Consider the following 14,251-nt stretch of genomic DNA (forward strand, 5'->3'; position numbering starts at 1 on the left):
CAAAGCAGGAGCCTCATGGCTAAATAATGACATATGTAGGTGTGAGCTATTGTTTATAAGCATGATGCTAAAATCTACCAGCCAAATTCTTTTTCCCCTTTTTATCTTTAATTGATAAACATGACTAATATTCACTTATAAGTGACTATCTACCCTACATGTCTTTCTGGTTCTGGGTTACCTCACTCAGGATGATCTTTTCTAGTTCCATCCATTTGCCTGCAAATTTCATAATTTTCTTGTTTTAAATAGCTGAGTAGTAGTCCATTTATAAATGTGCCACAATTTCTGTATCCATTCTATACCCACTTAGCCATATAATATAGGATAACCATACTAAAATCTATAGTCCCAAAGAAGCTAAACAATCAGTAGGACCCTAGGGAAGATGCTTAAATCTCATTCAGAATGGCAAACAGGATAGACACCAGAAGCAGTGGAAGAGAGGAAATAGGATGGGAGCCTACCATAGAGGCCCTCTGAAAGGCTCCACACAACAGGAGGTTGAAGCAGATGCAGAGAACCAATAGCCAAACTTTGGGCAGAGCACAGGGAGTCGTATGGAAGGGGGAGGAGGTAGAAGTACCCAGAGGGGACAGGAACTCCACAAGGAGACCAACAAAGCCAAAAAATCTGGGTCTAGGAGGGCCTGCAGAGACTGATGCACCAACCCAAGGACCATGCATGGGGAGGACCTAGACCCCCTACTCACATGTAGCCAATTGGCAGCTTAGTCTCCGTGTGGGTGCCCAAGTAAGGGGACCAGGGATTGCCTCTCTCATGAACTCAATTGCCTGCTCTTTGATCAATTACCCCTGGCAATGTGGTCTTATGTGGCCACAGAGGAAGAGGATCCAGCCAGTCCTGATGAGACTTGATAGGCTAGGGTCAGATGGCATGGAAGGAGAACTCCCTCTTTCAGTGGACTAAGGGAGGGGGTTAGGGAGTAGAGGAAGGGAGGGTGGGGCCCGGGAGGAGCTGAGGGAGGGGCCTACAATCAGGATATAAAATGAATAAATTGTAAAAAAAAATAATAATCTAAAAAATAATTGACAAAAAAATAAAAACAAAACCCAAAAGAAAAAAGAAATTTATAAACATGCAATATGTCAGGGAAGGTCTATATTTAAAGTAATTCAGACGTGGACTGTCAGTGAATTAGCAGAGCTCATATTAGCAGAGCTCATATTAAAAAACACCTATAAGCATTTCCATTTTGGTTTTTGACATCAACGACAGATAATTAGATATGCCATGTGGCAAATGGTGGTTCTTGTTCTGGATGACCAACCACCAGGGAAAAATCATGATGCTGTTAAAAGGTGTTGGTAACTTCAAACACTGCCGAATATTGACGCTGTCATCTGCACCAGAAGGTACAATCAGAAATTACCCATCTCTGTGACACCCTGTAGTCTGAGCTGTCGCTCAGGCAGTCAGGTAGGACCAAACATTCAAGTACCTGACTTGATCCCAGGTCCCCCTTTCTTCCTGGGAAAACTGCTATGTTTTGCTCACTGGATTCTTTTTGGTCAAAAATTGATTTTTATTACAGATTTATGGGATTCCTAACACCTTAATCTGTGCACACACAATGCACTTGTTAACCCCATTTATTTATTTTTTTATAAATAGCCTCACTTTAAAATTTAGTATCAGAATAATGTACTAGTGTAAAGTTCATGCCCTGCCACTTGCTTCATAGAGTGAGGTTGTCCCATAGTTAGATTCTCATTTGATAGATAGGGTTCACAATGGTTTGCCCCTCATGGGGACCTCATGAAGCTTGATAGAATTAATGCATAGTAACTGGTTACCACACCCACAGAGTATGGTAAGTATTCAGCAAATGTTAACTAGGAGTGTAAATCTAATTAATTATTTTTTTTTTTTACTGCAGCTGCTTCAAAAGCATATTGTCTTATGTTTTCTAAAGCCCTGGGTTAATGTAAATGATGATTTGTCAGAGAATTCTTCCTATTTATACTCAAAAACTCATTTTAAAAATTAATCTTTTTATACTGCATCTTCCTCTGTCCCCTCTGGCTTCCTGCCACCCAGAACATAAATACTTGTCAGCCAAGTCAATTATCAATCAAATTGAATCTAAAGAAAATACTTGGGATTTTTCTTAATTATGGTTTACACAGATTTCAACACTAAAGTGACTTCATTATAAAAAATGGCTCAATGTTAAAGATGAATTGAATTTGAATAAAATCTCCAATTTTTGCGGGCTTATGAACTGAAGATATGTAACAGAAAAAAATATGTTTAGTTGATAAAGACTTTGCAATATATATACCTGATTTTTAAAGTTAGAAAGTAATCTGAACCTGTTTTCACTTGATCTTATAAATTGGAAGGAACTTCAAAGCCAAGCAAAATTTGAAGTGCTTTTGCCCTAACTTTCTGGACTGGTATACCTACCGAAATGGTCTTTTGTTATGAGTTAGGCTTAGCATGTCTTTTTCAAAAGGAACCATCATATCTCTAAATAAAGCTCTGGTTTGATGCTCTTTTCTCTACTTGAGACGTTTTTGTCTCTTCTGCACAAGCAAGTATTCACCGCAGCACAGTGATGTTACATTCTCTTTGTTCTCCTTGTCTGATGTGCTTTGATAGCGGCTGTATTCTCGCTCTTTGGGAGCGAATCCAGATGACCTGAAGGACCCCATTAAGATTAGTATTCCCCGCTATGTCCTGTGCGGTCAAGGGAAGGATGAACACTTCGAGTTTGAAGTCAAGGTAAGTGTTCCTTCATCATCCCTCTGGAAGAACAGAGGCTGAAAACTCTGTGGTACTTCCTCGGTGCTTTGGGAAAAGAATGTGAGATTACTTAAGGGTGTTATTTCATGAGACATTGGTCATTCACTTCTTTAATCCATCTGTGAAACTCTAGGCTGTGGCACATGATGGGAAGTGATCTGCAAAGATGGGAGCATATCAGAAGGCAGAAAGACAGCACCTGCTGGTGGCAGAGGGTGTCATTCCAGCCAGGGTCCCAACACACTCCTCACTTCAGCTCCAGAAAATCAACTTTTCCTCATTGCATGTGTGCATGCTTGCAAGCGCATGCACACAGATGCACACATGTACACTTACACATCCCAGGACTGAATAGAAGAGTTGAAACCCCACCCTCTGGCTTTGGCTCATTTTCCTCATCTATAAAAACAGTAATAATAGCTATGTTATAGGAATATTATTTTGTGTAGAGTCTTGTGTCAGGTGGCCAGTATATAAAAATATAAACTCTGACAGTTGCTCTCATCACTGCTACAGGCTGTGTGCACGCGCACCATTGGAAGCTTTTTAAAACCTTCTCTAAGGTATTTCACTTATATGACTTTTAAGAAAGAGGTGAGATTTTCAAAATAGTGACTTCATCTTGTTTTGTAAATTTATTTCCATTGCCTCATAACACTTAGTTAAATGGTGCTGGCTGCCATTCCTTCCTCCTCACTGAATTAACGATTAATCACATTTCTTTATTCAAGGATGGGCAAGGATATTACTGTAATGAAGTCCTCTGCAGTATTGGTGTGTGGGTGCATAAGGGTAGCCTTGAAGGTAGATTGGTTCATATAAACACTGACCTGGGTTTCTGGACATTGAGTTCCATAGATTCTGATTCTGTTGCAGTTTGCTTAATAACCTACTTAGTATTTGGTCCTTGGCAAAATGAGGGAAAACAGCACTCAGTGTCTCCAAAGGTCATTATATCAGAGAAGCTTGTCTGTCCCCAGAGTGTCTGATGAGGCAGGAGTGCTGTGCAAAGTCCGTAAGTCTGGAACTCCTGAGGGAGAAAGCAGGCAGGAAAGAGGAGAGAGGGGGGCCTTGACACCTCCCTTAGGGGAGCCCTGTGCTCTGGGAAGTCGCTCCTATCGGACATGGACCTTTCAGTCTTCCCAGAGAAACAGTGGAAATATTTTTCTTGTCAGTCAAGTGTTTACGTGCTTATTTCTAGTTTTTCTTTAAAGAAAAGAAAAGAAGGGCCGTGATTTATATATTTGAGGTTTTGGTTGGAAATGTATGGTGCCAGCACAGTGTTGCTTTCAGCTTTACTGATTGGCTTTTGCGGTGTTGTTCTAAAGTGCTACAATATGTCTTTGTTCTATTGCTTTTCACTACCCCTGAACCAATAATGCCCGATTCCTGTTCAAATCCTCCTTAGTTTTTCCACCATTTCATATTGTTTGTGAAACTATATAGTGTTCTCTTTTTTAACATGTGTAATGTCCTAGACATACACAAGAATAACTTTAAGGCTATTTGTATTATTTTCTTATTTTGAATTCTGATGTGGCTTTCCCTGGCTCGGGATTATAATTCACCAAGTCTAGGAGCTGCAGGAGTGAAAACACACAGTGCGTTTAGTTGGTCCATGTCTGTGCTTTACTTTAGTGATGAACAAATTGATGGAGTTTAGCTATTTATTGATTTCATGTACAAAACCCGAGTAAAGAAGATTACTTTGTGAATAACTGGGTTAACTTCAATAAAACTCATCAGTAGACAGTAGACAGTAGACAGTAGATCAGTTAGACATTGCAAAACCTGTGAAGATGTGACTGCCAGAGAGAGTTAGAGGAACTGAAAACAGGGCCTTCTCCAGATCTTCTGTACTTTACATCAATACATGAATCAAATCCTGTGAGGGTGCTCTTTCTTTCTTCCTTTTTTTTCCATTCCGAGGCCAGTGCTTAAAGCCAGCAGTAGTTCTGCCTTCTTCTGATGCCGTCACCTGTACTTGGATGAGGACACTTTTGCAAAGGCATCAGGACCTAGTGCTGGAAAGAAGCATCTTATGATCCTGCTGCCCCTCTCCAAACAAAGCAAAAACAGGCACGCTAAAGGCAAGGGGACAGCTGTCAGAGTAGCCCTGGGTATCACCGTCCTGTCTGTTCCACGCGTCTGGGGACTTCATAACCTCAGGCCCTGTTGTCTGAGTTACTGGGACAATAAAATCCACCTGGCAGGGATGCTGTGAGGAGTAGATGATCTTGCACTATAGCCCCTTTTGGCATCTGGTGCATCCTAAGTGTTGTGTGAATTTTTCGTTTAGAACTAACTACTAAAGTAGGCAAGCTAGGGAGTGTGTGGGACGCTTGTCTGCACATGCAGCCGCTCAGTGGCTCTTCCTGCCAGCCCTCTCCATATAAGGCCTGGGGTTGTGACTGTTTCCTTCTTTGTTGGGTGTTCCCTACAGCATCTGGACACATGATGGAAACTCAGAAAAGAAACCTTCCAGTTGCCACTATTGGAACACAACTGCAGCTCCTTTACACTTGTTGCTAAAATCTCTGAAGACTTTCTTTATTGGGAGCCTCTTAATAAATCTGTGGGTGACTATAAAATTATACTGTTCCAAGTTTGGAAAAAATGATTTTAAGTTTTTCTTTATAAAACTTTACATTGGAGGTCTTGTGGTTATTTAAAAGGTTCTCAAAGTTCCCAGCTTCTTTTATGAGTTATTTGAATATGTCATGTATATGCCATATTATCTAGTATAGTCTGATTTTGTGCTATTATTAAATTATCTTGGTGAGCCAAGTGGCTTTAAGAAAGTAAAGGTTATTAAGTTGATTTTGATAAAGGCAATTCCCTTTAGCTTTATAAGGAAATTCCCTTAGGCTTTATAAGGAAAGCCTAAATTCCCTTTAGGCTTTTATAAGGAAAATTTGTTGTTTGTGGCAGAGATATTTTATAGTAATATGAGTTTATACTGTAGAACATTCATTGCTGATTCTTTCTCAAAGTTTGTTTTTATTTCCACCTCTGTCCCCCAATGATATTTAAGGCCCACTGGGTGGTGTGGGCATGGCAAGCTCTCAGGGGCTTGATCCTTCTGCTGTAGGGCCCAGTTTAAAGCACATCTTGCTGCTGGTCACTGGCCATTTCATTGAAGGACTTTAAGGATGTGTGAATGAATAGGCCCATCCACTGCAAGTCTCAACTTGAATTCTCAAGTGAGAAATAGACATCTCCTGTGCAGGTGGTGAGAACAGCATATGAGTAGGAGTGTGAATACTAGAGCCACATAAGACGTGCCTCCTAGCATCCTCCTCTTGCTGTCCTCTCCCTTTCAGCCTCCAGTCAGTTTCTGCCTATCCTTTGTTGGGCAGGAGTTGGCACCTCCCACTGGAATCGCTGTAGAGCGAACTAGTGAAGAGCATGCTGGGCTATAATGAATGTCATGGGATGCTCGGTTGCTTCTTCTCGCAGTTCCTACGTGTCCTGAGGAATTTCCAGCATTGGGCTTTCAAATGAGAGTAGAGCTTTTCATTAAACTAGAATTGACTTAATTCAAAAGAACTATTTTGTACCTGCTTTATTTGGGAGGACCAAACCAAGCTTATTTTGTGGGAAAGCTCTGAGAACCAGTGAGTAGGTATGTCTGGGTTTTGGTCTCATTCAGCTACTTCAGATCACGTTGTGGAGGCTTCACATACATGAAGCCAAAAGTACAAGCTGTGGGATGGGCTCTGTGGGCCGCATGGCCTTCTGGGTCTTGCTGCTTTGACACGGTCTGCTTTGGAACCTCATCCCAAGAGGTAGTGATGGGCTCTTTTGATGAAAGCAGCTCACTGTGTGAACATAGTTGATTCGTGTATTCCTTTCTCTCTTGTTGATGCTTGCTTTCCCGTTCTTCCCTGAGAATGTACAGAGTTGTCTTCCTCTCCACGATGTACTCCTCACTCACACCTCACTAATCTTTGGAGCACATATGCCTAGGAACCTCCAGTCAAAGTGTTAGTTCTATTTCATTGAAGTTACCCTTTCAAGGAGACCTAAAAGTGCATCCTCCTGAAACTGGGTCCTCAGCTGCATAGACAATCTCTGGCTGCCAGGTTTCACAGAGAGGCAGGAGGCCAAATGTGGGCCAGCCTGGCTCCTCTCTGAGTAGTGTGTCACCTGCTGGTCAGGGATATGTGTCTGTAAGATCCCTACTTGCCCTAAATCACAGCTGCCTCAGTAAGGCCACTCCCTAGACTACAGCTGTCACTCCAGAACTCTTTCAAAGCTTTTCAGTGATTGATGCAGGAAATCAATTACCTTGAATCATGCTTGCCATTTTCAGTTAGCTAGGATCAGAGTGAGTGAAATTTAATTTTAAAATTACATTTCAGCATGATACAAAAAACCAGCCAGGGAAATCTGTGGTTAAGGCTAACAGAGCACGTCATTCTTATTTGTCATAGAAATAATGACATTTTCAAGTCCTTGTATTCTAATGTACATATCAACACAGTAGTATAAAGAAACGAGCCAATGCTGGTTTATGTTTTATCGTTGCTTCCTGCATTTCTGTTCCTGTAAAAAGGTAATCTTTTAAGACTGTTTCTATTTCTTTCTGGAATGGCTCTTTGCAGTAGTGTCCATTCTCCCTACTCCCCATCCACAGCCCAGGGTCCACTCTCTGCCAAGCCACAACTAGGTCAGTTTTTTTCCCCCCTTATGTCATTATCCCTTCTATTTCTGGTCTCTGAAAGTTTAGGCTGCTTAGACTTTATTGGTCTTAGACAAAGCTGAGTGTTCAGGCTCTCCCTGACTGGCAATGGTCAGGTAGTAGGGATAGCTCAACTGTGGAAGTGGCATAGTGAAGGCAGAACCACTGGGCAGTTAAAATCCCTTTGCACTGTTGTGTTTTCAAGTTAGAATCTTGAGTGCCCTTTATGAATAGCACCCCACAGGTCCTTCAAACCCTACTTGCACACACCGGGTCCCTTTGGTGGTCCTCATAGTGCAGCTGCCTTAATTCAGGGAGAGAGTGCAAGAGTGGAGCCTCTTGAGCCAAGTCCAAGGATGTAGACTCTCACACTCCAGAAGCTCTGCCTTCTGGTGCATGGACTCACAAGTGGCCTGGTGCAGGGCTAGCTGCAGCACCTGGAGCTTAGCTTCACTTTAGGTAGACTCTTGTTCATATAGAAGCGCATGTCTAGGCCCCCTGCCCTCCCTCCCATATGGTTTCAGGAACCAGGCAGTCCCCAGGGCCCTGCTGCTGGACGTCTCGTTCTCATCTCCTTTGATGAGCTTTCTGACATCTCGGGCAACCTCTCACTGCACAGCGTTACACAGACTCCGTCCACTCGCACACAGATGCCCGTTTGCCCTTTTGAGAAGTTTTTTCTCCTGCTTTTACGCCACAGTGACACAGCTGCTTAAACACACCATGTCTATCCCTCTCCCATCAGCTGCTGCTTTTTTTTTAAAGTTAACCATAGAAGCAGCCTCCTTCTGCTGCCCTAAAATCCTACCTCGTTTTGTTGTGTCCCCTGATTGGTGACTTGCCAGATGACAAGCAGCAGTGGGGAGCCATGGCCAAGAGAAAGCATGACTTCTGAGAAGTTGCCACCAGTGGCAAAGCTGCTCTCCCCCTGTGGTGTAAGATGCCTGAATCTCACTTCTGATGTATCTGCTGAGCGTCCAGCTTTTTCCTTCCCTGTGCTTAACCCTTCCTGTGAGCATCATCCCATGTGGCCAAATGTTCTCAATGAGGTTAACTCCATGCTTCCTGTTTTCATTTAACACCCCCCCCCAGGCCTCTCCTGACTTGCTGACTTGCTTGTATGCCACTGAATTTACAGCCCTTCATGAAAAAAAGGAAGCTAACATCTATCCCAGAATCTTCAGTTTACCCAAGAATTTTGCCAGACATTTGTACAAATAGAGAATGTTCCAAAATGAGGGTACTTGTTGTTACATGAAGTAACAAATCATAAATGGCCTGCCTAAGGCCATACAGCTGTCGGGAAGGCCCAGGTCCACGCGCCTCGTGGTATCTAAACCCAGGAAGTTACACTGGCTCCCCTTCTTGTGTTAATGCACTTTCTAAATGCCAATAATTCTTGTACTTTTTAAAGTTGAAACCACAGTTTTGTATTGTCAGAGATATAAACAGCGTCTCTAAATTCTTATCTCCTTACAGAATTTACTTTTATTACACACACACACACACACACACACACACACACATTTAAACTTTTGTCTTGAATTCTGACCAAGTCTTGCATGCTTTCTAAAATGGTATTCCTGTTAAAGCTCTAACAAAGCTCTAGGGTTTGACGGTGGGCAGACCTGACAGGAATCCTGAAGAAATGCCCAGGAAATGCACAGTTTAGGAGTTGTGGTAATTACATTTACAGTCAGAGAAATCTCTTTCTGTTTGGCAGAACAAAAATGAGAGCCATTCTAGTCTGTTATAAAAGCCATGCACACATAAGTCCTTTAGAAGCACTTGCTCCCAACTTGATAGAATATAAATGCTGAGAGCGAGTGCTGTGCTGGGCCTGTGATGTTAGTGGTAGACTCGCCTCTGTGTGGATGAGCAGAGCTGAGACAAATGGAGTGCTGCTCATGCCCCCCAGAGGCACGGGCAGAGTGTGTGTGGCCTCAGAGCACAGCGTGCAGCAAAGGAGGTTACTTAGGTCTTCAGAAGTCCCTTCCCCTCCCCCCCCGACTGTGTGCCCTTAGGTACTGTTTCTGTCCTTTAACAATTTTGCCTTATACTGAAAAGATAAATAAGTATATAAGAGGGGGAAAAAAGCAAACAAAATGCATTGCTTTCCCTTTCCACATGATGTTACAGATCAACTCATCTTTTGTGTGGCCTCCACTTGAACCACTGTGTTTGTTCACACAAAGTAAATATGCAGGGAATGGCTAGAAAGACAAGAGGCTGAGTCTCTAGAGCAGGAGAGATGTGATGGCTCCGGGGACCTAGCCTCGGTTTCAGTCTCACCAAATGCTTGCTTTAAGAACATGTTCGTTTCCATGTCTTAATTTTACAGCTTTAAGGATTTTCTCTCTTCCTAGAATTAGTTTGTTAAGAGTCAGTGGCCTGCAGTTGTTGCTCATGGAAGCCTTCACCCTTCAACACATCAGAGGAGGCTTTTCTTTAGGAGCAGACATTTTCTTTCCTTTTTTTAATTAAAAATTGTTTCAGGCAATACCTTTTGATCTTGAATTTTTCCCTCCTCCAACTCTTCCTAAAGCCTCCCTACTTCTTATATACCGAATTTTTTGTTCTGTTTCTCTTTCAAAACAAACAAACAAAGAAAGAAAAACAAAAGACTAATAAGAAGGAAAAATCAAAACAAAGCAAAATGAAAAAAAAGTCTACATTAAAAATTATTCCTGGCATGGGGCCTGCCCTGCAGTGTAGCTGATACACCCATGACAGTCCATTAAAAAAAGAAAAAAAGATTTCCTCCTTACCAGCAAGTATCATTGATTGCAAAGAGCTTATGGTTCAGGGTGAGACCCCGTGTTCGCTTGTCAGTGCTGGGACCCTGTCCAACTCGAAGCTGTGCGCGTCTTGGACGTTCTGCGGTAGTCTCTGTGAGTTCCCGTGAGCGTCAGTCCTGTTGTGTCTGCAAAGCACTGTTTCCTTGTAGTCATCCTTCGCTTCTGGCTCTCATAATCTTTTTCCTCTTCTATAGCGATCCCTGAGGCTTGGAGGGGGGGTCGTGAGGAAGATATCTCACTTAGGACAGGGTGAGGAGCAGCCCTGTCTGAGGCCCGAGCAGTGTGCTCTTGACCTGTGTTGTTCTCCTTGTTTCATGGGTTTATCATGAGTCTGTGTCACAGCTGAAATGCTGAGGCCTGAAAGAATTCAGCTAACATTATGCAGCTAGTCAAGTCATGAGGCTGAAGTTGGGCAGAGTCTGTTCATGCATAGCCTTCCATTCTCCATCCTCCAGTGATGGCTGGTAGCTTACATTCTCACTGAGCCTCTCAATATCTAGTTAATTTAAAAGAAATAATGCATGGGCTGTCACCTTTGCCATTTGCTGTACTTTTAAAGTGGAATCATTTCCCCATTCGTCACCTGCACTTCTCAAGTCCTAGAAGAGACTTTGTCAGAATGACCTTGAGTTTGAATCCCAGGGACTTTATACATTTTATCAAGTTTACCTTGAATCTACCATATAAAGCAAGTATGCTAAAATATGCAGTGTTATCTCCTATTTTGAAGATGCTGACATTGGACCATGAAGCAGTTATTCGTGGTTATTCAAGAAGACTGGGTTTGTGCCCGCTAGAAAGTCCCATTTGCTTTAGAACCACTTGGTAGCTGTCTATAATGTAGATCCTTGAGTCATTTTCATGATGACATAGATTCAACCAAGCTCAAGGGTCTAGGGCACTTTCTGTACTTGTCCATAGAACATGTGTGCAGAAGGACTTCCTGCCTCCTGGAGAATATGAAAGCAGAAGGGTGGAAATTTGCCTGGGACTCTGACTCAGGAACCTCCATTCTCCAAGCTCCATCTACTTCCCGCCATATTATCAGCACTGGGATTAGAATTGGACTCCTTTTTGCTTGCGTATTATCTGAGAGAACACTGTCTTGGAGAACACTGTCTGAGGCCCAGCCTCTTTACTCAAGTGTCTTGAGATGGGATTTCAGCAGCTGCCTCAACTGCCAGCTTGTTCAACTGAGCTAAGCCTGCTTAGTTCAGGAATTCCTTATGCAGTCAGAAATGAGACATATGGCAGCTTGATTGGTTTGTTTGTTTGTTTGTTTGTTTGTTTTTCCTCCAGAACTCTTAGATGCCCAGTGACACTGTCCTCTCCCTGTATAGCGACCAGGCTGTAAAGACTGTCTCTTTTTTAGGCACACTAGAAAGAGAAATAAGTAAATAACCCTAACTGTCCTTGAGGGAGCCAGAGAAGTGCTGCCGTGTATGCTAAGAAAATGACTTTAAAACCCCAGACACTGTTCTCAGCACAGCATGGCCTTTCCTCTGCTTGCTAGGATCCCTTTCTAGCAATAACAGCTGCCCTTCACCAAGTCTAGGAATGCAGCCCCTTACCGCTGCCTTGGCTTTTATTTCGAAGCCGATAGTGAAGGGCAAGGATCTTAAAATTAACTAAATCTACCCTTCAAAGGCCATTTAGAGATGGATTCTAAATCCACCTAAATCCATGCTTTGGCTTCTTCCTGTGTCCTTTCCGGCCTCATACCCACCTGCTTTTATCCCAACCCCCAATTTATGTCCTTATTAGAGCAGTGCAGTGTTCTTGTAACTGAAATATGACAAATGACAGTTTCTTGCTTTACTCTATAATTCTTTGCCCTCTTCCTTATCTCCCCCAAAGCCTGCTTACCAAAAACTGCACAGTTGATTTGTTGATAATTCAGAAAAGGACAAAGATGTAGGTCATTCTACTGCCTTCAGAGAGAGGAGGAGCTAGGAAATATAGTCCAAATGTAATTTATTGGAAAGAACCTCTGTGTGTTAAGTGAGGAAATAATTATCTTCATAATTCACTTACTACTTAACAAATGCTTATGTGCAGGTGCTAGTTTTTAAACTGTTTTATTTGAGTTCTTAATGCCCCTACCTCTCTTCCACTAACCCCCAACCAGTAGGTGAGAAAGAAGGGTGGGGGGACTGGGTGGAGTTCTCTTTAGCTACTTCCAGCTGTCCGGTTCTTTGGGGCAATACCAATCTCAGTCATCAGGCTATGTAGCAGTCCAGCAAACCAGCAACGCCAGATAGCAAACGCAGCAGCAGAACAAAGCAGCAGCAGCCTTCTTCCTTCTCAAAGCATCCTGCGAAGCGTTCCTCTCTCTCTTGGAGCATCCCTCAAAGTCTCCTTGGAGCCTCTCTTGGCTCTGGCATTTATACCTTCTCAGAGTTCTCAATTAAATTATCTCCAGATGGCAAAGACCATGCCCCTTTCCAAGCCACAGGAGGCTCTTACCAGCTGTACATAAACTAGAAGCAGCTCTACATCCCACACTTGGGATTAAAACAAAAACATAACATAACTGAGTTTTTAAAGAAACCAAAACTTCCAATACATATGTGGGTTTTGTAATGTATACAAACTTACACATCCTCCCTGGTTGCATTAAGAAATGGATGTACAGAAAAGATAAAAAGGATTCACACAGCAGCAGAAGTGTGGGAAAGAAACATGCACAGAAATAGAACAACAGAAATAGGAGGCTGGTGGAAAGTAGTCAGGAAAATGTCATGGTGGAGTTGAATTGTTATTCCTTTGAGAGGGATGGGTGGATCTGATGAATGAAGGGATAGGAAAGGTGCTGTAGGCAGTAGGAACACTGGCTTCTGACAGACACAAGTGACGTATTGATGACAGAATATAGTAGAGTCTGAGGTTCACTTTAGGGGCGAATCAAGAGTAAGAGTGGCAGAAGGGGGTCCTGAAGCCTCTGGACTATCAGCTGTATCATTTTAAGAGACACTAGAAGGATGCTGTGGGAATTATTATTGAGTGACTTCAGTCATTCTAGAAGATCAAAAGAAAAAGGGGGCAGGGGTTGTTGGAGACTGAAAAACCAGAATATTTAAGATGCTCATCGCAGAAAAGATTCCCAAAGTGGAGTGATGGTGCCATGCTGAAATAGCCTGTGTTTCATTCTAGCTATAAACAGAAAGGACAGCATGGTTGGTCTTCGTGATATAGGGAGGGATTCCGATGGGTTTCACTATTAGGCTGAGGGATCCAGAAATTCTGAGGTGCTGGTCTGTGGGGTCAGGAAAACTGATCCAACCTCCAGGGTGGGTGATCCTCTAAAGAGGAGCCCAGCAGGAGGCTGCAGTGGCCATGGCCAGCAGCTTCAGCATCTTCAGGCATTTGTGCCCACTGGAAATCATAACACATTGCTCTTTTGGTCCTTTTTGACAGATATGGTGGTGCTGGAGGTAGATGTGAATGAAGAGAAATGGGGTAGCAACTGTGTTCAATACAGGATATTTCTGTGCTTACTGGGGTGTTGGCCTGAGTTAATACTCTTGGCTAGTTCTTTTTGCAGCAGTTGCCTGAAGAGATTTTAATTAAACCTAAGGTACTGATGTGTTATTTCTCCACAGATCCATACTTTCAGAATATATTTCATGTTTTACATAAGACACTGAGTCTAATTGGTGAATTAGATTCTGTCATCTTGGGAATAGTGAGACCTTCATGATTTTATTATTTTCTGGCTTCAGCTTAGAATAGTTAATAGCACCTTTTTGTTGTTGTTGTTTTTAATATCCTGGGAATGGAACGCAGGGCCTTGCACATGCCATGGAAGTGATCTACCACTGAGCTACATCCCCAACACTTATAAATACTTGTAATCATAAGTACCTAACAGAGGGGAAAATTACTGAACAGGATAGCCAATAGGACTATTTATATTTCTTCATAAAGTATACCATTCATTAAGTATCCTTATTATGTACTGTATCACAGCAACAGAAATAGTAATATAAAGAGAACATAT

General features: G+C 42.5%; 1 protein-coding gene across 3 annotated transcripts in view; it reads left to right on the forward strand.

The window, feature by feature from the left end:
* Window positions 1-14,251, forward strand: part of Kif16b (kinesin family member 16B) — a 284,103-nt gene that overhangs the window by 207,717 nt on the left and 62,135 nt on the right. For all 3 annotated transcript variants that reach the window (XM_060383160.1, XM_060383157.1, XM_060383159.1), the window contains one exon: window positions 2,626-2,748. In XM_060383160.1, coding sequence (XP_060239143.1) covers window positions 2,626-2,748 — 123 coding nt within the window. The remainder of the gene's footprint in view (window positions 1-2,625; window positions 2,749-14,251) is intronic.

The sequence above is a fragment of the Meriones unguiculatus genome, chromosome 4 (genome assembly GCF_030254825.1).
Source record: "Meriones unguiculatus strain TT.TT164.6M chromosome 4, Bangor_MerUng_6.1, whole genome shotgun sequence".
In the NCBI taxonomy this organism is placed as follows: Eukaryota; Metazoa; Chordata; class Mammalia; order Rodentia; family Muridae; genus Meriones; species Meriones unguiculatus.